This window comes from Tarenaya hassleriana, unplaced genomic scaffold (genome assembly GCF_000463585.1).
Source record: "Tarenaya hassleriana unplaced genomic scaffold, ASM46358v1 Cleome45, whole genome shotgun sequence".
NCBI classification, from domain to species: Eukaryota; Viridiplantae; Streptophyta; class Magnoliopsida; order Brassicales; family Cleomaceae; genus Tarenaya; species Tarenaya hassleriana.
In genome coordinates, this window is record NW_010967219.1 from 469,953 (window position 1) to 493,970 (window position 24,018).

Here is a 24,018-nt window from a genome sequence, read left to right on the forward strand (position 1 = left end):
TTTTTTTTAGTATTTATCTACTATATATCTATGTCCTAAAGCTGAACCCTGAAAATATAGATGGGGCGAATTGGGCTAATTTTGTTGGTTGAACTCAGACTGGGTCACAAAATTTCTTCGCTCAACTTGATTTTGGTAAAGCTTAATCAAATAATAATGATTTTGATTCAATTTACCATTTAGGGTTTATGTACCTCCAAAGCATTAAACCCTAAATTCAAACTCTGTTGAAATGAAACCCTAAAAAAACACAAAACCTAGTCTTTCGGTATCTACATTGTGATCTCACAAGCAACAAAACAGTTGGAACCCTGCTTCGCAATTCCCATCTCTATTCAACAAAAAACAAACCAAATCCCGACCGTGTTGGTCGAGTGGTGTAGACGCTTGAAAACAGTAGAAAACTTTTATCTCATCCGAATAGTAGGAGAGGAAATATATGATTTAACTGCGATTCAAAAGGTTACCTCCGAATCTCGAGAGATGTAATCATACGAAAATTTGACGAACTTACGAGTTATAAAAAAGAAACACAATTTCACTTCGTCTATTCGGAATAAAAAAAAAACAAAATTCTACCCTTTTTATATCGATACGATATGCTTGACCCGATTATCGACCTTAGAATGAAACCAAAATATACAACCCCCAACTATGCAGGCCCCACAGCTGCCCATGTGGCAATGGGTTTACAAAAAAAGACAAAACGCTTTGACTAAAACAGTAAACAAATGGTCATTTTCAGGGGAAAATTTACTGTCCCTTTCACTGATTCATCGAGGCTGACAAGCTGTTGTGACACGTCACAGGTGACCAGAAATCGGCACCGTTGGAATTTGCCACGTGTACGGTGCAGGATACAGGGACCAAACACAACCCCCTACTTCTTAGGTCTTTCTTCTTCGACTTTTGGTCTCCAACAATATCCCCATCGTTCTGCCACGTCAGCTACGTCAAAGAGTACTTAACTGACAGTCAACTTCGAGTGAAAACATTCATGTAAAAACAATTTCTTTTGCACTAAAACTAAACAATTGCTACTTTTTAAACATATCATTTCCTTTTGTTATTGTGTAAAAAAATTGTTTTCAACCTAATAATTAGTAGTGTTATTATAAAATTTATTGGTGGATATTTGATTTTAATATATAAGTGCAACGGAATAATATATAATCAACTTTAAGTAAAAATTAATATTTAATATAATTCATGAGTGGATATAAATTTTGTAAAATCAAATATTGAATATAAAATAAAATAAATAAAATCAAATAATTTTTTAATAAATATTTAATAAATTCGATCATATCATGTAGACGTAAAGCTCACATAAAAACCAAACTAAATACAAACCGAAAAATGAATAAAAATAAATAAAATTTAATATAAAAAATGGTTAGACTAACAAACAACAATATTTACAAAAAATGAAAATTCCGAAAAACTAATAAAAAAACAAAAATTGAATTTTTCGTCAAAAGGCCCAGAGTTTTCCCTTGATGTTGACACATCATACAAACGAAAGGTTGTGATAAATTTGAAAAAAAAAAATACAGTAAAATTAAAATTATTTTTACCCAAAAAAAGTTAAATTTAAAAGATTGATATGAAAAATAACTGAAAAACTTACATGAGAATGAGGAATGAGGTAAGGAGAACAGAGGACTTGAACTTGGTCTTGCAAGAACTTGATGTAACCCATTGCTTCATGCAACACTGATGCTGTATCGGTCTGATGTTCCAAAAAAATATTATTTTTTATAAAAGAATTTTATCAATTATTCTAATGTGTAATGTGGTCTTACAACTCCTAAACTTATCTTCATATAGTAATGGGGAATAAGAAAACATAATACAAAAAAATTGAGAAATTTAATAAAATAACCTTGCCATATGGAGAAACCAGCTGCTGCAGTGTTGCTATTTTTTCACCAAGTTTTTCTTTCCTTACCTATGAAATTTAAAAATGCAATTAATGTGTTTACTCAAAGCAAGTTTATAAATACATACATCCAAAATTTAAAGTATGAAGTTTAATATATACATATATACATGCATACATACATACATATATATATATATATTGCAAACCTTTGCCTTTCCAAGTGATGATTTGTTCTGATCTCTTTTGGATTTCTTCACGGGTTTCCTATCACAACCCATATTCGGCTCGGTTCTCTTCTTCTACGCAAAGAAAAATTTAAAATTAAACAAAAATAATATTTAACTTCTATGAAAAATACGTGTTTGCATGCAAGACACTGTGCCCGGAAATCCACAATTATATATATATATATATATGTATATATGTATATATATACTTATATGTATGTATTACGTTGGATTTGGTTGATTTATCCATCGTTGGATCATCGTTGATCTTGTCCCCGTTCTTGATATTGCATGTGGAAGGAACGGGTGAATCAGTGAAGAGCAATTCGGCGTCGTTTTGATACTCTCCCCCAAAACACAGCATGCGGGGCCCACTGCCGTCACCGCCGGAGAATCTGAACCCCAACGCATCTTCTCCGGCGACGTCTCCATCACTGTCGTCGCGGTGTTTGCTGCTGTCGGTGGTGAAAACGACGTCGTCGGACAGAAGAAGCTGAGAGAAGCTGACGGATTCTGCGTGAGCTCCGTCGTCTTCCTCCGCCGTGTCTCCCATGGCAGTTTGTTTATTTTGTGGAAGAGACAGTGACAAGAGTAAATGAAAAACAATAGAAGCCAAGAGGAAAATACATACATATATGTATATATATTTGTTCATTTTCGTAAATATGTATGTTGAGAAAATGTTAAAAAAAAATATTATTTCCTTCTATCGAAAACATTTAAAAAGGTTAGGATAAAGAATTTAAGAGAGACTGAATAAGTGATGTGTCACATATATTTCGTATTTATATTCTTCAATAATTTCGATTGAAATCCGTATTTTGCTTGAACAAATCAAACATACATATATTTATATATATCAATTTATTCCTATACATTTATTGTTTAATTTTGTTTCTACATAAACTAATTCTAAATATTGTATATTAAATAAAATGATATAGAAAAAAATTATTTTTTTCTTGATTATAACTTTTCTTAAACGTCCATTTCGTTATACAAAATCCCAAATATTCCACATAAATTAAGAACCCTAGCCAACCCACATATGATCCAAATGTGAAAATTTTCAAAAGTACTGATATTAATATAAGTTCATGCAAGTATAAGATTTAACTGACCCAAATAACAGAAATAATTATTTGCTAATTTTGTCAACAATTACATAAAATATAAAATCTCTTTCCTCGGTCTAAGGTTGCTAATCGATACACATTCATTATATATATATATATATGATTTTGTTTGAGGTAAAATTTTTGGGGGGTAAAAATAGAATTTAAAATTTCCAAAAAAAAAAAGACTACAGTCAAAGACACCTGGCCCGAGAAACCTGTAGGGTTTTCGATTTCCCCGAAGCAACGTTTCGTTTCTGCTGCATTCGTTTTTAGGAAGTTCCATCATAAATTGCGCATTTAATATATATATATATATATATATGAAAAAAATACACTATATTTCGTCCGCTCTGAAAAGAATATAGCATATTAATATTAGAACAAGATATTTATTTTTAACTTCACAAGCAAAATTTGTTCTTTTTATTACAATTTCATGCAAAAGACTAAGGGGGCAGAAGCTTTTTTTATACCGAAATTATAAACATGTGGGGGAGAGAATTGAAAACAAAATTAGCTGCACGAGTTGATCACTAATAAATGATAATTATTAATACAACTTCAACTATAAAGGCATAACAATATTTTTTATTGCGTAAAAAAAGGTAATTAACGAAGGTTAATTTTTTTTTTTTTTTAAAAAAAAAGCAATTATGTTACGGCAGTTGTTTCAGTTCATGGGAAGGAGAGTTAAAAGACCTCCGACACCTAGACCTAGGTAGTTGTTTGTCACTTAGATTTACTAACCAAAAAACCCATTGTTTGTTCCGTTATTACCATACTGCCACTCCCCTCTTGGTTGCATTTAGTAAAAATCCATATTAATACAAGTTTATCTATAACAAATGAATTTTTAAATATAGTAAATATACGTGTAATTACTTGATATATCATTTTTTTTCTATTTTTATGCTCGTATTACGTAACATGTCATCTTATTTTATTTTCGAAGCGTCACGTCATCTTTCAATCATGGACTCAGTAATTTTGTTAAAGGCATTTTGATTATTTTATAATATTCTGGAATTTTATATGTTTAAATGATGTATTAATATAAAATTTTGGAATGATATCAAATTTTCCATAAATTATGCATTAATATCGATTTTTCCCTTATAGTTAGTTACATGATCCCGATCCCAAATTGATTCTAAGGCAACAATTAGAAGGGAACAATTTGCAATGTTGAAGATATCATTACATTTTTTAATTTTTCTAAATTGTTTTTTTTTTTCGTGATTCGTCCGGTCCTCGTGCAGCAGATGTCGAAAATAATCCAAGAGTGAACAAAACTAGTTCGAGAATGTACGGAACTGTATGGCAATGAAAACTCGTACGGGAATACATGAACTCATCCGAAGATATACGAGAATAATCTAGGGGTGTAAGAAATTGGTCGAGAATATACGAGAACTATCTAGAATGTACGAAACTCGTTCGTGAGAGTGTTCGAGAAACCGTTCGAGAACACAAAACTCGTCTAGGAGTATACGGGAGCCATGTAGGAAGCTCGTCCAGGACACAAATTGTCCGAGAGTGCATGAAACTTGTATGATAGTGTACGAGAACTGTCCGAAAGTGTATGTAATATGGAATGCGGATGGATGCAAAGACTCGGAAAAGACGCCAAGGGATGGAGACACAAATGAAATGCTAGGAAACATGGACGTGGAACAAAATTCACACAAATTCGAAAGAGACATTGTGGAACCTATTCAAGCAAATAGAAGACACATTTGAGAAGGCAAACGAGGGTTTCAAGATTATGAAAAAAAAACATTTGCAAGGACAATTGACATCAGTGCTGTGACACCGGCACACGAAACATAAATCATAAACTAGTAACAACAAACAGTAACTTCGTTCCTATTATTTTTTCTATTATATATGCAACTTGAACAACCAACGGAGATTTTCTGAAAAGAAGGCTACTACGATAATCTCAAGGTCGCATTCCTTGCACTAAAATTCTCGTTTCTCTAGATTTTGTCCTTATAATCAAAAGGAGATTGATCCAAAGTTGAAATGGACACTACAATCATTGAAAAATATGTGATGTTACATCTATAAAAGCTAGACAAATTATCGGGAAAATCATTTTTGGAACCCCAATTGTGAAGCAACGATTTCTACTATACTTGAAAGTTAATGGTGATTTGACGAGTATGTTGATCATGATGGAATAGGTGTCCCACAACATCCTTTCAAGACGATCTTACTACTTAAGAGATATCTAATCGAAAGAAAGAGCATCAAAGAGAACATCTTACACCTCCGGAGTTGTCACTCAATGCCTCAAGCACACACATCTGGCTTATGTTACTTGTGTTAAAGAGTCTTATATGGTAACATTTTATCTTTATTTTTATTTGCAAACATTGTTTCAATTAATATTGTGTGCATTTTGAGTCGATAATTTGGACGTCTCGAAATAAACACCTTGTTGAAAATCTCAAAGAATGCACATGCTACACTAACTTGTTTGTTATCCTAGACTTCTCTATCAGCCTGTAGGTAGTATGTCGTAACAAAGAGAAGATCAAGGCAAGCATCATCGGACCTCAAAGTCGACATGGAACCAGTGATCCTTACCACCGATTCTTAAGAGATTCAAGGAGCACATTAACTTTAATATCCATAGAGACCAACAAAGACGAACCCTTTGAACAAGGAGAGGCACGAAAGCCAGTGTCTCACGCACATGAGAAATACAAGAATGAAGCGAATAACCTAGGTACATGTAATATGGCTTACATGTTTAATAATGCTGACTTGGTCTCTTTGATGTAGGCAACTCAGTTTTGTGGACAAAACCTTCGTAAGGGAGAGGGGTAGTGCAACCCTCAAGCCAATCGACAAGGTCAACGATGCGGCAGAGGTGACTAGGCACGGGACGAGCATAAAGGACAAGGTCAAAGTCGTGGATAATGATGTAGAACGGGAGAACAATGACTTAGACAAGAGGGACGACAAACAGATGAGCAGGCGAACCACAGATGGGAATATAACCAAAACCAACGCACCTCACAATGCATCCGGAAGCGATATCACAGAAGAAGTTGTCCCTGACGAAACCTTGTCGTCCATTCCCAGCTCAAGCTGCTCGTACACGAGCTAGAGCACGCAATGTACAATCAAGGATCAATATATTCTTGGAGCAATGAATAGACAAGACGACTGATGGATCAAGCCTGGACGATGCAAGGATCAACATCGACCAAAACACGCACCCTTTTTAACCTATTGTTGTCCAACACTTGAAGTTGGTTCATGATTAAAACTTCCCTTTTTGGACCAAAACTATCAAAGACGGTAGACAAATCACAAGCTTCAATCAACTGATCAAGGATCCAAATTAGGCAAGTTCTTCACATCATTGCAATCAATAAAAATCCAGGGATATGATAACAACAAATAAGGCAAGTGGGGAGCCACCTATGCAGCCGAAAAAGGAAAGGAAATGACAAGGAAAATCAGCAAATTTCTTGCCAAATCCCATGCTAGCCGTTGCCTACATCATCAAGGGGAAAATCAACTTCTTTCCTTGCATATTGCAGTCGTTGTCTAGGTGTCATAAGTTGCCAAGTTTGTGAGCTTACACATGGCTGCTTGATTCAACCCTTTTCCTTGTTTATTTCTTCTCCTCTTTGCTATTTAAATTCGAGTATGTAGACCAAAAACATCAGACTTGGATTGAATAAAATTTGGTGAGTCTTCTTTGACATCTTCTTTGGTGTATCCGAGTCTATCGGTTCTATTGGTGATGGTGTATCCGACGCCTCCATTCTTGGTTTGTCTGAGAATTTATCATAAACTATCCCCTCATTTCATCATCATCATGTCCTTCATTCACCCGGGAACAAAGATCGAATGCCCCCGAGTCTGAGACTAATCTTCCCGTCGCTATCCATGCCACCAGCAATCCGCTTCCATCCAATGATGCCTTAGACCTCTAAATTCTGAAGGTTTAAGTTTCAGACCGTTTGGAGTTTTTTTTATAAAGTTATGACAGGTTTATTGACCAATGGTCGGTCATAAGTTACTGAACTATTTAAAACTATAATTATTGTTATCAATTGTTGTCTTTCATTTTACAATTTTTAACATAAAAAAAGTTAACAGTGTAGAGAGTTTAGTTTAGATCATAAGTATGTATTCAAAGAAAAAACATCATTTTTAACAAACACAAGCAAAACCCTAAAGCAATCAATCACTCATTACCCACATAAGCATATGCTACATACAGACACTTTGGTCTTGTGGCATGGCCGGAGATTGACTCTAAATTTCATCTCTTTGTCGGACATTTCAGCGATCTTCTAGTTTTTAAACAGTATGAAAAATGAAACTGGTAACACGCAAAATATAGTATAAAAAATATGAAGAGAACTCACTTGTTCAATATTCTTAGGGACAAAACGTCGAACACATGGTGTTCATGCACCTTGAAACAGACCCATCATCCAAAGCAAATCTCTTTCATCTTCTTCGCCGCAGATTCGTCAACCGAATACTGCATAGGAGAAAACAGAAACAACACACAAAGAATTCTCAGAATCCGCAATTCAAGGGCACAGAACAAGAACAATCCTATCAAGTTTTCGGCTTTTCGTACCTTCTTGAGGACCCAGATTGAGTGATTGTAGGCTCGATGAAAGAGCTCTTCGACGGATACATCGTCGTGTTCGTTGACTTCCCTGTAGTTGACGAAGTTTTCGCGAGCGTACTTGGCGTAGTACGGCCTCGTGTCCGCCGGCAAAAGCCTCACCATCCTCAAAATGGCGCCGTATACTCTCAGCCCCTTGTTCATTTTTTTCAGTTCTTTCTTTGAATGCGTTTCGTTCGTGTATTGGGACGCCATATTTGCTTTGTAATAAAAACACATCTTGGGCTTTTTGGTGGGCTTTTTGGTGTTTATTTCTTATTGGGCTAAGATACAACACACCTTTCTATACAAATTATCAATGAGAAAAAACACAATTCGGCCAATATTAGTTATAAAAACATTGTATTAAATCATAAAATATTCATTATAAAAATTGCATTAAATAATAAAATATTGGGTCTGTAACAAAACAATAGCATTTTTCCTTGGTGCAATAATCTTCATAAAAGAAGTATATAAACCATATTTACAAAATGTGAATTAAATATTTTAAGAGGAACACTTAAGAAATCTATACCTTTTTTTGACTTTTGCAAACTATACATTTTTATAATTTTTTGACAAAAATATCCTTACTTTATTGTATAATTTCAATATTGCCATTAAACATTTCAAAAAAATTACAGCATAAAAAATATATTTTATTGAAAAACTGTGTTATCTCGGAAAACTGTTTTTTTAATCCGGGATAATTATTTTCCATCTGTGAGAATCTATTTTTATTTGGTTTAACTGTTTTTGTATACGAAAAAATAATTTTTTTTTATCAAGAAGAAGTGTTTCTCGTCCGAAAGAATTGTTTTTTCATTCGGGAAAGACTTTTTTTATCCGAAAGAACTGTTTTTTATCCGAAAAAATCTATTTTCGTCCAGGAGAATAATTTTTTTTGAGAGAATTGTTTTCGTCGAGAAAAAATGTTTTTTATATGAAAAACAATTTTTTTTAGTGAGAATTATTTTTCATCCGGACAAAAACGTACTTTCCCAAACCAAAAACAACTCTCTCGAAAAAAAAAACAGTTCTTCCGGACAAAAAAAACGAACTTTTTCAAACGAAAAACAGATTTTTCCGGACAAAAAACAGTCATCCCGGACAAAAAACAGTTCTCCTGGACAAAAAAAGATTCTCTCGGACAAAAAACAATTCTTCCGGAAAAAAAAAAGATTCTCCCGGACAAAAACAAACTCTCCCGAACAAAAACAATTCTCTTGGACAAAAAAAAAATTCTCCCAGACAAAAAACAGACTCTCCCGGACGAAAAACAGTTCTTCTGGACAAAAAACAGACTCTCCCAGACGAAAAACAGTTCTCCCAGACAAAAAACAGTTTTTCCGGATAAAAACAGACTCTTTCGGATGAAAAACAGTTCTCCCGAATTACACAGTTTCCAAAAAAAATCTGCTTTTTATACTGCACATTTTTCGGGACGCTAAATGACAATATTGAAATTATACAATAAAGTAAGGGTAGTTTTGTCAAAAATTTATAAAAAGGTATAGTTTTCAAAGGATAGAAATAAAATGTATTGATTTCTAAACATGTCATCTTTTTGTCACACTTAGCCAAAAACCCATATTTTAATATTTTAATATGATAATAAACCCATTATCCAATATTTTGTTTCTTTAAGGTTCCAATCCAACACTACAGAATTCGGCTTCGTTTTCGGTTCACTCATTCATATGTTACATGGCGACTTGGTTTAACTTAAATTTGTCCTAACAATTAATTCAATTTGGTTCAATTTATTCATATCAAACCGAATCTAAACAGATGCATCTTTCCGTTTCAAACCGAATAAGCCTAAAATCATTGGTTTCACCATTTCTTAAAACAAATGATTTCATATTAGAAACTTTAACCATAATTTCCGGTTTGGTAAAACCAAACCGATCTGCCTTAACAAACCACAATCAAAACCCACCATTTCGTTTCAATAGACTACAATCCATTTCCAATTAAATTAATTAAAATTTAAGTCGTTATTTAGAAAGAGACATTCACCTGAATTTCTTCGATTTTTTGCGAAACGTAATTGGGACGAAGATTGGATGAATTTTCGGATTATAAAAAAAATAGACGGAACTAAGACTAGATGAAAATAATAGCCTTAAAAGACAGGTGTGATAAAGTCCTGGAGTTACAAAACCTTGCAATGCAAGTAACCAGACAAAGACCTGAACATGAGAATGCCCCATCAACCTTTCTGGATCCTGGATACGATCCAAAATTTTCCAACTCATAAGAAACAATGATTCCATCAGACAAAAACCTATGTAGATCCTGATGTTCCGAGCTTGTACCTTTCTTGTCGTGAAAGCAACAGCTTTCGTCCCTTGGAGGAGCTCTTCCAAGACATCCCTTCTCAAGCTTTCCTGCATGTGGTGAACAGAACTGCAACTACTACTATATCTATCTTGATTCTTGACATGATATCTAACCTCTCACTGAATCTACCTTCTTCTTTTCCGTGATCTCGGAGCCTTCTTGCCATCTCCAGACTTGGTTCCGCTTGCATGTTGGCTAAATCTGGTAAACGATGTCTCACCCGGAGCTTCTTTACTTGTACTTAACTTCACAACGTCCTCTTTTGAAACCATTTTGATTAAAGCTGTGCTCGTTGAAGAACGCCTGTTCCTAAACCAATTATTAACCTATGTAGCGTACCAGAAAGGAAAACAAACGAATCTTATGCTTCAGAACCATGAGGAGAAAAAAATATATAATTTTATTCACCAGGACCGAGATTTTACCTGTGTAACCGTCATCCCTAGCTCCCGGGCTAGGTTCTCTTTTGTGGCAACATCAGGATATCTATTTTCTTGAAAGGCTTTTGACAACCTCTGCGTCGAAGATAACGTATTTAAGCATGGAGTAGCCACCATATTCTTTAGATAGACTATGACTGATAGCTTAATCCGTGGCTGCATGCATTTGTGTGTGAAAATCTTATCTCTTTATGGAAATGCATGTGCCCATAATTACACAGACCAGCACAATCACAGACCAAGACTATCATATGAAGCTCAATATTCATTCCACATTACCAGAGTTCTGAGTTTTCGATCCGATGAAGACTTGCTTTCTTCGCCAAGAGAGCCATTTTCATTAGCAACTTCTTCTGCTGTAATCTGAGTTTCGCTCTTTTTCACACTTTTTGACTTCTGTTCTCGTTTCCTGGTATGATTTGCATGAGAAGACTGTTTCAAAGACCCGTTGTCCTCTTCATTCCAGTTGGTGGTTTCATCTTCTGAATCAGAATCGTGGTCTGTAGTTCTTGCTGTGTTACCCCAATCTTCATCATCACTTGACGAGGATGGAACATGCCCATACGCCTCCTATACATACCACGTTACCAACAATGGAACGAAAAAACATTAGCATATCCAAAGTCTATTAACCCACTAAAACTTTTGGGTTATCAAATACTGAAATTAGAAGAATAAAGTAGAAGAGTTTATATGCTCTTTGAATTCATGGACAAGCTTACAAGTTACAACGCTATACTCGTACATTCAACAGCAACATGGACAAGAATATTCAGAGTAAGATTTTATTGTTTAAAAGATCACAACCAAAGGCGGAATGTATAAATTTCTAAGAGATCCCAACAAACAGAAGACAAATGGAGAACCTGATAGTTTCAAGCAATGCAAGCGTAGTACTTTTAGATTAAAGGTTCATGTCACTAAACAATGAACGAAATATGATTACTTTATCAGTCCATGGTTTATTTCAGCTAAGCCTTGGAATAATGGAGACACGAGTAAGGAAACCAAGTAGAACCTCAATAGTGGAAACAGAGGATAGAAAACTCACATCATACAACTTTTTGTAGTCAAGCCTTTCAGTGCTCCTTCTCCGGGGAACATCTCTGACAGCCTCGTTGCCAGAGTCTGACTCTGAAACCTGAACAGATTGTTCCTTATTCCCATGGAGCTGAGAATTCTCTCTGCTAGGTTCCCCAGAAGCTGTAACCTCATCCTCTTGACAAGATCCATCGCCTGTGAGGAGAGCACCAAGATCCTCAGAATCTGATGTGAAGTCTGAACTCGAACTTTCTTCATTTTCATCCTCAGGATCACGGTTAAGGGCATCAGGATCATAGTTTTCATCCTCAGAGTCATCAGTTGAAAGATTTCTGTCCTGAACACCTTCAGATGCACCAACCATTTCATCAGATGCAGATGTGAATTCAGAATCATCAGAACTTTCTTCACTCTCAGCCTCCTTGTTGTCATCACTATGATGATGATCATCATCGTCGTCGCCCTTTTCATCATCATCAAGACCATCTGGAGCGTAATCATCGTCATCCGAATCATCTGAAGGAAGACCTAAGTTCAGATTTTGATCACCACCAGCAGCTGTCTCGGGAAATATTTTCTGCACAATGAGTCACTGGTACTGTTTTAATTTTCTTTCCCACTCTTAACAATATATTATCCCAATGACAAACAAAAAGGCCGTCAACAAACAGAATGCAAGTTGGAAGGATTTGTTTTCTTTGACCTTCCAAGAGTCATTGATCGAATGTTCTGTCCCGAGCAATTCATTTAGCAAGTCAATGCAGTCAACTTTACAATCGCACCCGGGACACAACCAACCCTCATCACCTGGAGGAACTACAAGCAAAAAACGAAGAAGTTAGCTATAAAGACTAGCAATACTGCTGATCATTATCGAGTACAAAGCTAGGAGATTACTATCTTCTTTCCGCAAGGGTGGTTCGAGACAGAATTGATGGAATCCTCGGTCACAAACACCGTCACAGAGTATGATATCATTAGCACGAGACAAATCTTTCGAACCACATTTTGCACAGAATATCTGCAATTAAAGAACTACTCATATAAGCACACCCAGTTCTGCAGAGGCAAGATGTTTTACCAGCTAATGCAAAGAAGCATGGATCATTCATGACATAAAGGATCGTGTAAAAACGTTTCATATGAGTTGCAGAAGAAGCCATGACATAAAGCAGAGTAGCATGGATAATTTCTCATACATCCTCACTGTCAATCTCTCCTTCAGAGTCAAATAAAGACTCTGGAAGTTTTCCTTCAGCAGCAAGCGAGCCAAGATGGTGAAAAAGTTCTCTTATTCTAAGTTTGCAGCGCAAAATTTCCTTTGTGGCTCGTTCAAGCTCCTTCTCTGGTCTTAGCTTTTCCAGGCTACAAAGAACACAAACAGCTTGACCTCAAAAGAAGAAAAGCATATATAAAGGCCTCAAAACAGAGTTAAAGCTTAAATAAAAGTATAGACATAGCATAAACAAATTATTCCAGGTATTTTACATGTGTATCTATTGTGTAAGTACAGCTCCAGCTTCATAGAAAAGTGAGAAGTTCGATCCATATACCACAAGATCTTCACATTTCAACATTTTAACATTTTAACTTACATAATCACAGAACTGATAGTCTTGGAAATATAATCCTTTAATTTATCATCAGTATTAGATGAAGTCAGAAACCAGCCTTTCATAGACGATCAAAACCAACATCAACATCGCCTAAATCCCAAGTTTATTTGAGACCGTCGCATGAATTCTTCGTTTCCACTCATTTCTATTTTGAGTTTAATCTTCCGGGATTTTGATTTCTCATAGACAATCAATTTAACAAAATAACTAGTTCTTAAAGAAAGAGAGGTGTTACAGACAAACCTTAAACCTTTCCAGCCCTCTGAAGAATATGCATCGATTAGGCTTTGCTCATAGTTTATCCGGTTTAATAAGTATCTCAATTTCCTTCTGATTCTTGTATACTCATCATCTTCTTTTCCTTTCCCTTTCTTACTCCTCATATTCCTTTTCCTTTTCTCATCCACAGCCGAATAAACAGCTTCTTTACCCTTCTCCTGTGATCCAGATTTCACAACACTCCCGCATCGCATAGAAGATCTCTGTGCATGACTTTTCTTTTCGAATCGCATGTTCCTAAACATTCTGGTATGCTGTGTTTCAAATTGTTTACAGCTAGGAAGGCCCAGGACAATTTCAGGACGTGATCCTGAGTTTTTAGTGGAAAAACTCTTGGATCCAGACTCAGCAAATGCGTTTGGTTCTACTTCGCTAGCGTGATGTATGGATATCGCCTTGCCCTTACGTGTCTTATAAACTCCATTCACAGTGGAAACACCATTGTTGCTTACATCATGGTGCAGACCATCAGGATTCTCCACATTATTCTCTGGTTCTGATGTTTTAAGAGGTACACAATCAACATTTTGTTCACTCATCTTGCTAGATTCTGCCGGGTCCTCAGACGGCTGCAACCATACAGAATCCTGAGTCAAATTTTCAGAAGATAAATGAAAACATTTGTCACCGCTATGCATCCAGTTCATTCTCGTAAACAAGCAATCATCTTCGATTTGTTTATTCTTTGCGCAGAGCAAGAATGAAAAGGATGAAACAGAAAACACAGTCAAATAAATTCTCTAAGACCAGTTTTACAATGAAACTGTTCGAATATTCAAGTGAGCAGTTGAGCCCTCATTTAAGGAAAGGGCTAAGCTTACCCAATGATGAGAGCCATTACATAGAAAACTCATATATCATAATCTACATGAAGAAACACAAAAGAGACCCTGGGAAGAAACGATAGCTTTACAAGCACTATCAAAATGGCTTCCTGTGTGTACCCACGCCGGAATTTAACCTAATTTTCAGCTTAATGAACATCTTCGACAAGTAAAGACATGAGATTGAAACCGACCCTTGTTTGGTTCCCGAGAAAGCGCCAAGAAAACGTAATCTCTCAACTCAGTAGAAGATATCGAAAGGAACCAATCTAAAGCAATAAATTTTCAAAAGAGAAGAAACCTAATACCTCAATTTCCACTTCGCTTCTCGGTTTCATTTCCTAAGCTAAAGACGTTGACCATTTCACAGAAACTCGTAATCTCAAAACGGAATTAAAAACAACAAAGGTTCACACGCAGTTTTTCTTCCTTCTACCCATCGATTTTCGCTCCCCTCAAAATTTTTCCCGGGAAAACGTAGGAATGAAAACGAGTGCCCAAACAAAAAGAAGGAAAACTGACCTCTTGATCGGCCTCGGAATGTTAAGAAGATTAAGCTTGAAAACTCCGAGAGAGAGAGAGAGAGAGATTTGAGTGAAGACACAGCGGTGGGTTGGCTCACCTGCGGTCGTGGAGACGAAGAACGAGAGGGAAGCGGAAGGAACTTCTATGTCTGGGCCTTTATGCGATAAAGGCCTCTATGCATCGGGCCTCCAAATTTGTTATTGCATCCGTGTAGGTCTTGAATTTGTGGTGGATATAATTTTTTTAAAATTTAAATTGAATGAATATAAAAAAGTTAAGGATAGAACATAAAACTAATTTATAGTTGGGTAATTTTTACTACAAATTAGATTATATTTTAATTGAAAATTGATAAATAAATTAAATAGATATTTTTTACAAAACAAAATAAATAATAAAAAAAATTGAATAAAAATATAATTTATACCTGAATTTTCTACACTACACTCTACATGTACAAAAGGACCCATCCACAACGTTCTTTGGCATAACATTATTTGGTTCAAACACACAGAACACCGAAATATTTTTTATAGCTCTACTCTTTATCTTCAACCGTAATCACACTAAAGACCGGTTGATTTCATGGGATATCCCTATAAACTCATATTGTTGCTTGTATAATGTTTTTTTTGTAACGAAAGTAATCACCACGTTCTTTCAGATGTATAGTGAACTCATCGTTCCCACGCAATAACATGCAAACTACGTGGAATAGAAAAACCAGTCGAAACTGGCATATTCAGAGGAAAACTCGTATCTTGGAAGATTGAATCTATGACCTCCAACTATAAAGACAATGCTCTCAACCAACAAAGTTGGGGACTTCCCCCTTGTTTGTATAATATTGCTCTTGAGAATATCTATTTTTCGATTGCCTATACTCTTAATCACTTTAGAATTGAACAATATGCAGATTACCAGAATCATATCCTCTACACCAATAGGCCGCCATCTTCGATTCTTCGAATGGTTAAAAAGAATGTCGACTGGTTCACCACGCCGACTAGTCGCATTACTGTTATGGTAAAGCATTGTGTACACAGTTGGGAGGGAACACAACCTTCGACTACATAGACAAATTTACTCCGACAAGGCCACCCTCTTCCGAGACTGGATCGCTCGTTCGGTAACAAGATGCCAGCACTACGCGGAACATATCCCCCACTGGCCTCACGTTGTGTTCATATATGGTTTAGTGGTTTCTAAAACTACCTTTGAGAATAAGTAGATAATGGATTGTCAATTGCCTTTTGATATAAATACAAATTTATGTTAGTATTTTCAATCAATACTATACTATACATATTGCGGAATGTTTTATTCTGAACCAATCATCATGCAATATCACACAAAGAATTAACTTGGAATTAGAACATACCTGAATCCATGATAGCTTGACAAATGGCAGAGTAGGTAGAAAGCCTTCTAGTCTAGAACGTAAGAAATGTTATTCTGACAACAAATGGGTGCTATCATGTTGGTTTAGTGCTCTATGATGTACTGATTATGAGCTTTGTTCAGATACATTCGATGTATTGATACTTTCTATGTGTTTTTATGAGAGTATTTTGTTCATTACATGTTCCTGCATGCTAGATCTGTTATGAAATCCATGTATCATTATGAATGATACTAAACTCCCTAGTCTTGTGTCATTATGAGAATAACGACATAATAAGACTAGTATGATGTGTGATTGATGATCACATAGATGATCATAGGTATTGGATACGATCACAATCATAGGTATTCGTTGCAGAACGGAATACTGGACTGACCCGCATGAGATTGTCACATGGACTAGCGTCATGACTTGAATCTCATACGACGATTCCATGATTGGATCCTAAGACCTGAGATATCTACAGAATCCAACATGAGGAGTTGCGTGCTTTGATTACGTCAAACGTCCTGCGTAACAGGAGGACTATAAAGGCGTGTATCAGGTACGAAATGAATCATGTACTGGATTGTAGATAGTCAAGACGGGATTTGTACCTCTCGTAAAAGAGAGAGATATCGTTGGGCCCCTCGTGTGAGCAAGACTGTAGAAATGTGTGGCCGCACTGTAGACGAACGTCGTCTATTTCAGACAGTCGAACTCAGTGAACGAGAAAGCAGTCGAATTAGATAAGGTGGCTTGTCCATGCCTTATGTTCGACATATGATATCGCGATACAAAAGGATCATCAGTCGGAATCATCACTGGCTTTCGTATGATCACAAACAAACTCTATTCGAGATAGGTAGTCATAGTGTCTTGCTAGAGACCGTCTATGACTTGTATTACCGGAATGGAGATTCTGTGTTTTACTGCTATTCCGGATGAGCCTACAGGGTCACATACAATAGGGATGGACAAGTACGTGTGCTAAATTATCCCGATTAGGAATCCTAATTGGATTGAGATTCCTAATTGGAATAGGAATCCTAATGGGATTAGGAGTCCTGTTATGTATAGGAATCCTAATGAGATTAGAATTCTATTACATCTAGGAAACCTAATGAGATTAGAATTCTAATAGGTTTAGGAAACCTAATTAGATTAGGATTCCTAGTAATCTATTCCTTGTCAAATTAGGATTTTTGGAAAGTCTATATAAGGAGAATGTCTTCTAGGGTTTTATAAGAAGGAAAAAGAAGAAGAAAAAAAAAAGAAGAAGAAAAAAAGGAGAAGAAAAAAAAAAGGAAGAAAAATAAACCCCTAAGCCTCCAAAAACCTTACACACAAGAGAGATCGAGATCTCTAGTCCTAGCAGACAAGTTCCAAGGTGTTGGAATCCATCCCGACGTGTGGATACGTGCAGAGGGCGAGGTATTCTTCCTGCCTAGAGTGATCGGACTAACAGATCAATTGATACAGGCCCCGGATCGATTGAGGTAAGCGTTCTAACGTTTCTATGATTCAATAGTAGCATGGTTCTAGGGTTTCATCAAAAATTTTGTTTTATATCCGCTGCGCAAACCCTAGAATCGATCTCTTAGGAATTAGATTCGCTCATGAGATCCCAGAAAACCCAACATATCAGATTTCATTCCGTTTAGCCTAAGGACCACTACCACTATTTATAGTAATAGGTTTATGTAATTTTCAAATCCGCCCATAAAGAATTAGGAAATTATACTTCATGGTATCTGCATAATTATTTGACCCCTATACTTTTCTGTATTTGCATATTAGACCATCTATAATTAGTGGTCATAATCTACTGCAATGATTCATATTAATCAGCAATTATACCATATATTGATTATGACATTAAAACCAAAATATAGCTGTTAAAGAATTTCTAACAATCTCTCACTTGGTTAAATGTCTATAATGTCGTAAATATGGATTTTCTTTAATGAGCTCATAAAATTGCTTGTTCTTTGTAAACACTTTAACAATCTCGTCCATTGAATATGTAACGTAAGGACCAATGCGGTTTTCGTTGCATTAGTGCGCGACTAAACCTTCCAAGATCACTTTACGCCACCCTATCCAACGACATAGATCATGTATAGGTATGCAACATGAAAATCTTTTGTCTTGTTTGGACATATCCTGATTTTCAACTGGTCCATTTCTTTATGGAGATCTTTAACTTTGAGAGTCCCGTAACCAATAAACCTTATTTCTGCAGAATTCTTCTATTCATAGAATAATCTTAGTTACAACTCCCACTGAAACTACATATCATCAAATGATACGACACCCATTTGAGCCACATGCTCAAAAAAGACCCCGGGTGGTAAATCTTTAGTAAACGGATCCACAATCATTGAAGTTGTTCCGATATGTTCTAGAATTATTTGGTTACTCTGTATTCTCTCTTTTACAACTAGGAACTTAATGTCAATGTGCTTTGACTTGGACGAGCTCCTGTTGTTGTTGGAGTACATTACTGTTGATTTATTGTCACAGTATATCTTTAACGGTCTTTCAACTTTATTGACTATTTGCAGCCCTTTGACAAAAGTTCCGCAACCATACTCCATGGTTTGATACCTCATAACAGGCTATAAACTCTGCTTGTAATAACCCGTAAATTCGACTTTCAAACCAAATTTTAGGAAAACATATATGAGCCATAAAAATGTCCATAAAATATTAAGTTAGACCCTAACCAAGTTGACCCGAAGAATTGGACCGAAACGAGCGAGAAAAACGGACGAAAACGGCCCAGAACGTCCGGTCTGACAAGCAGACCGTCCGTTCCGGCGGTCTTGGCCAGGTCACGCGCCGCCTCCCTTTCTGCTGAGTCACCGCCGCAATTTCGGCCTCCCTCCGGCGTGTGCCACCTCCTGCTTCTTCTGGGACGCGAGAACTGCCCTAGGTCCGCCCATTCCGTCGTTCTTCGCCTCTCACTTCGCCCTCTCACTCCCCCACAAACTCTCTCAAAAGTCCGAAACTTCAACCTTCGATTGGAGTCCCGATTTCGGTCGAAATCAACAAATAACCACAGCAATCAACCCTACAGAACATCCCCAACGAAACCCCGAGCTCGAATTTGAGCTAAGTGAGTGTTTCGGATTATGCCCAAAAATGATAATCAAATTGAAAATGGAGATTTGATTGCTTTGAGTGGAAATTGCATGAAATTGGTGTTAGATTTGGATTCCTGATGTTCTAGGGATCATTTTTATGTATAACTTGTTGAGTTTGGTGCAAAAATTGGAAACCCGAAGTTCCTGGTGCGCCTAGACCGAACGTTCCAGGCATGGACCGTCCGTTCTAGGGTTCGCAGGGTTTCGGGGGAAGAAGACGAGTCCAGACCGTCCGCTCTGGACATGGACCGTCTGTTCTGTACCCAGAACGTCCGTTCCACCTTCCGCGGAACGTTCGTTCCATCTTCGGCCAGACCGAAGGGACCAAGCCACTAGACCGTCCGTTCCAGACGGGGCAGACCGTCCGTTCTGGACACCTGTCTCCCCGTTTTGGTTCGTTCTTTCGGACCGAACGAAATTCGATGCAACCGACCCTTATACGTGACCTACCTAGACCCGTTTTCTACCCGAACCTCATGAAACTTGAATGAAACCGACTTACGGTAAGTAAAACCTTCGGAACGAGCTGAATTGGTAATCCGAAATGGTCGGAACCCAATTTGGTCGGATCGGGGATAAAAGAATAAAATGAATATAAAGGAAACGAGATAACCCAAAATAACAAGTAAGGACGTGCGTATACCCGAGTAAGTATAATAATATATGAATGTGTGTGATTGGGGAACCGGGTAGTTGGCATGGCGTGAGACTTTATTCCGGAGGGCCGGGATAAGGTTGAGCGTGTGATTGTAGCGGGTTTGAGGTGATATCTCGATGGTTGCATTTTTGAGATCTCCTCTTTATGATCTCCGACCCGGGTCGAGTTTCATATTGAGGAGGCATGATTGTGATTGATTGCCCACGGGCAGAGCTTGGAGCCGATGATACACGTGATAGTCTTGAGTGATTCGGCTATCACGGGGTTGAGGAAATCCTACGGTTACACAGTAACCGCGCCAACGTTCCACTAGCTATGGAACGGGATCGGGATTGAGTGATTCTCCCGGCAGAGACTGGCAATACATTTACCCGTGACTCGGGATTGAGCGATTCTCCCGACGAGGTTGTGCGGAAAGACTCTGAAAGACCTGAGCTCGGGTCTGATGAGCTTTTCCGTGGCGGACGGCCGGCGAGAGCTGACTTCGCTCGACATAGTCGGTGGTGGCCTGGTGGGGGCACCTGGCGCTCTGGCATCGAGAGGTGACATCGATGTCAGAGGGGATGGTTGATGTATTATGTTTTATGGAGTGGGGTATTGGGTTGACATGTTTTTATTGTTCCGGCGATTGCCGAGGAGAGCGGGGGATGTGCGTTGCACATGGAGCGTCCTTACCCACGTGTGTGATGCACACGTGGAGATGATTTGACGGTACGGTTATTACTGAGAGACCCGATGGGTCGAGTTATGACTCGTGTACATATGTCCTGGACTGGTGAGACCAGATCCTTGCGGTATCCTATGTGTGCGATGCACATAGAGATGATTTGACGGTTATGTCCGATGATACATCATGCGGACTGAGTGTGTGTGAAAAGTGAATTAATTGTGCGATTGAGTGAACTGTGTTTTCCTGGCATGAAGTGTGTATATATGTATATACTTATATCTAGTGTGTGTATAATATTGATTGTGTTTGGCCATTTGCAATTTGAGTATGATCTTCGGGTCTAACCCGAAGTACTCACTAAGCACGTAGCTTATGGACGTTGTTATGCAACGTTTCAGGCACGGAGCAGTATTGGCAGCAGCAGGACGAGGGTACTGGTGACGTGTGAGGAGCTATCTGGATCATGTACTTTTCTTTCTTTGGACTTATGTTGGCTTGTACGGGCGGTGACCTGACTTTGTATTTTATTACAGTTACCGTCCTTATGTTGGTGTGTATACTACTGTACGTGGGTTTGTAAACAAATACTGGTTTTTGCGCTGCGTGTGTAATAAAATAAAATGTTTTTAAATTCCCGCTATTTTATTATATATTTGGGCGTCCATGTGGCACAACTCGTGAGCGGGAGACGGGTTACGGGTGTCACACTGCTTCCATAGTTGAAACTGTCGTTAGTGTTTGTTTAACACTTTTCCACGACACAGCTCCACCGGCTAACAGAAAAACATAGCCTGAAGTGGATCGACGACTGTCTTGGCATCCAGCGAAATCAGAATCAGTATATCCTTTGATCTCCAAATGATCTGATTTTTTGTAAGTTAACATGAGATGTTTGGTTTTCTGTAAGTACCTTAAAACCCTTTTGGCTACTTTCCAATGATCCATACCAGGGTTACTTAGGTATCTTCCTAACATCCCAACTGCGTACACCAAATCTGGACACGTACATACTTGAGCGTACATTAGGCTTCCAAATACCGAAGCATAAGGAATGTCTTCCATCTGTTTTCACTCAAAGTCATTCTTCGGACATTGTGCAAGACCAAACTTGTCACCTTTAGCAATAGGGGTATTTCCCATCTTGCAGTCTTTCATACCGAACCTCGCTAATACCTTTTCGATATAGTGCCTTTGTGATAATCCTAGAATACCTCGAGTACGATCTCGATGTATCTGGATCCCTAATACAAAGGTTGCATTACCAAGATCTTTCATCTCAAATTTCTTGATAAGAAAGCCTTAGTTTCATGCAGCAAACCTATATCGTTTGAGGCTAACAGTATGTCATCGACATACAAAATCAGGAAAATACATTTACTCCCACTGAACCTATGATATACGCATTCCTCAACAGCATCTGACTCAAAGCCGAATGAGCAAATTACTTGTCGGAATTTGTGATACCATTGACGGGATGCCTGTTTTAGCCCGTAGATGGATTTCTTTAATTTGCAAACCATTTTCTTTGTATCTCCAATTACAAAGTTTTCTGGTTGTTGCATATAGATCGTCTCATCAATGTCTCCATTGAGAAACGTCGTCTTTACATCCATCTGATGTAACTCTAAGTCATAATGAGCTACTAATGCCATTATGGTTCTAAAAGAGTCTTTCGATGAAACTGGAGAGAAAGTCTCTTTGTAGTCAATGCCTTCCTTCTGAGTAAATCCTTTAGCTACAAGACGAGCTTTATACTTGTCCACATTACCCTTAGAATCCCTTTTAGTTTTAAATATCCATTTACAACCAATAGGTTTCGTGCCTTCAGGTAATGGAACAAGTTCTCAGACACTGTTGTCTTGCATGGACTTGTACTCAACATGAATGACATCTATCCACTTATGAGAATCCGAGCTTTGTAAGACTTGACTGAAGTTGATTGGATCATCGTCATCAATCAAATCTAAGCATTCTTGATGCTCTTGAAGAAACACGATATAATCGTCTGGTATCGCACTTCTTCTCTCTCTAGTAGATCTCCTTAATGGCATTTCTTCTTGAGTTTGTTGAGATTGAATTTCCGGATCAACTTCTTGAGGCTGTTCGGGAAGTTGAGTGTTGTCTTGTTGATCTTGATGTATCATATCAAAATCAACCATAGCTGGAAGAGAAACGAATTCTTCTTCAAAGACAACTTCTCTTACTTTATCTCCCCCCTCAAACTCAACATCCTCAAAGAAGTGAACTACTCCCGTTTCGAACATAGTTTGGTTCTTGGGATTATAAAACTTGTACCCCCTTGATTTCTTAACGTATCTAACAAAATAGCAGCTAACTGTCCGAGGGTCTAATTTATCCTCATGTGGGATGTACTGTTTAGCCTCTGCTGGACAACCCCAAACTCTTAGATGCTTTAAGACCGGTTTTCTTCATGTTCAAAGCTCGTAAGGAGTGTGCTTAGCCGCCTTTATTGGTACTCTATTGAGAATATAAGCTGTTGTCTTTAATGCTTCTCCTCAGAGAGATTTTGGTAACGTAGTATGGCTTAACATACTTCTTACCATCTTTGAGTGTTCGGTTTCGTCGTTCAGATACACCATTCATCCTAGGAGTTCCCGGCATAGTGTACTGAGGAATAATACCACACTCCTCTAGGTACTTAGCAAAAAGTCCTTGACGTTGTTCTCCGGATCCGTCATATCGGCCATAGTATTCCCCACCACGGTCGGATCTGACAGCTTTAATCCTTTTGCTTAGTTGATTTTCAACTTCCGCTTTAAAAGACTTGAACACGTCTAAGGCTTGTGACTTCTCGTGAATTAGATACATGTAACCATATCTAGAATAATCGTCTATAAATGATATAAAATATCGTTGACCATTCCATGATGCCATAGGGAAAGGTCCACAGATATCTGTGTGTATCAATTCTAAGACATTCTTAGTTCTAAATGCATCTAACCGTCTTTGTTTTGTCTGCTTACCCTTGATACATTCAACACAAACTTTAAGTTGTGTTAAATCCGGAATATCAAGGATTCCATCTGACACGAGTTTTTCTATCCTTTGTTTGGATATATGACCTAACCTTTTGTGCCATAACTTAGCAGAATTTTCCTCAGTTAATTGTCGTTTTGTACCACGTAAGTTAACTTGGAAGTTTTCGTTATATGAAGCAATTGTATTCAGCATATAAAGATTATCGTAT

The 24,018-nt window shown here is 37.5% G+C and overlaps 3 protein-coding genes across 11 annotated transcripts; all 3 read right to left on the reverse strand.

Moving 5' to 3' along the window:
- Positions 1-558: 558 nt before the first annotated feature.
- Positions 559-2,712, reverse strand: LOC104825377 (transcription factor bHLH113). Of its 3 annotated transcripts, none has more exons than XM_010557701.1 (5): positions 2,339-2,712; positions 2,092-2,184; positions 1,886-1,951; positions 1,631-1,732; positions 559-936 (listed from the first exon to the last, which is right to left on the reverse strand). In XM_010557701.1, exons 1-5 carry the CDS (start codon positions 2,663-2,665, stop codon positions 766-768), a joined length of 759 nt encoding a protein of 252 aa, XP_010556003.1. In that variant the 5' UTR covers positions 2,666-2,712; the 3' UTR covers positions 559-765. The 3 variants fall into 3 exon arrangements, with proteins under 3 accessions (XP_010556003.1, XP_010556002.1, XP_010556004.1); XM_010557700.1 differs by having other exon boundaries at positions 559-948; XM_010557702.1 differs by having other exon boundaries at positions 874-963.
- A 3,163-nt stretch (positions 2,713-5,875) lies between these two features.
- LOC104825378 (LYR motif-containing protein At3g19508) lies at positions 5,876-8,062 on the reverse strand. 4 transcript variants are annotated; one of them, XR_773614.2, is made up of 3 exons: positions 7,846-8,062; positions 7,625-7,743; positions 5,876-6,344 (listed from the first exon to the last, which is right to left on the reverse strand). XR_773614.2 is itself a non-coding variant. In XM_010557703.1 (2 exons), exons 1-2 carry the CDS (start codon positions 8,038-8,040, stop codon positions 7,690-7,692), a joined length of 249 nt encoding a protein of 82 aa, XP_010556005.1. In that variant the 5' UTR covers positions 8,041-8,062; the 3' UTR covers positions 7,384-7,689. The 4 variants fall into 4 exon arrangements, 1 of the variants encoding a protein (XP_010556005.1); XR_773616.1 differs by lacking the exon at positions 5,876-6,344 and adding an exon at positions 6,560-7,182; XR_773615.1 differs by lacking the exon at positions 5,876-6,344 and adding an exon at positions 6,560-7,189.
- Positions 8,063-9,988: 1,926 nt separating this feature from the next.
- Positions 9,989-15,084, reverse strand: LOC104825379 (homeobox protein HAT3.1). 4 transcript variants are annotated; one of them, XR_773617.1, is made up of 11 exons: positions 14,947-15,084; positions 13,565-14,169; positions 12,905-13,070; positions 12,603-12,726; positions 12,409-12,521; positions 11,716-12,282; positions 10,944-11,234; positions 10,650-10,739; positions 10,354-10,550; positions 10,200-10,271; positions 9,989-10,109 (listed from the first exon to the last, which is right to left on the reverse strand). XR_773617.1 is itself a non-coding variant. In XM_010557704.1 (10 exons), exons 2-10 carry the CDS (start codon positions 14,137-14,139, stop codon positions 10,262-10,264), a joined length of 2,133 nt encoding a protein of 710 aa, XP_010556006.1. In that variant the 5' UTR covers positions 14,140-14,169; positions 14,947-15,084; the 3' UTR covers positions 9,989-10,261. The 4 variants fall into 4 exon arrangements, 2 of the variants coding, with proteins under 2 accessions (XP_010556006.1, XP_010556007.1); XR_773618.1 differs by having other exon boundaries at positions 10,200-10,550; XM_010557704.1 differs by having other exon boundaries at positions 9,989-10,271.
- Positions 15,085-24,018: the final 8,934 nt, after the last annotated feature.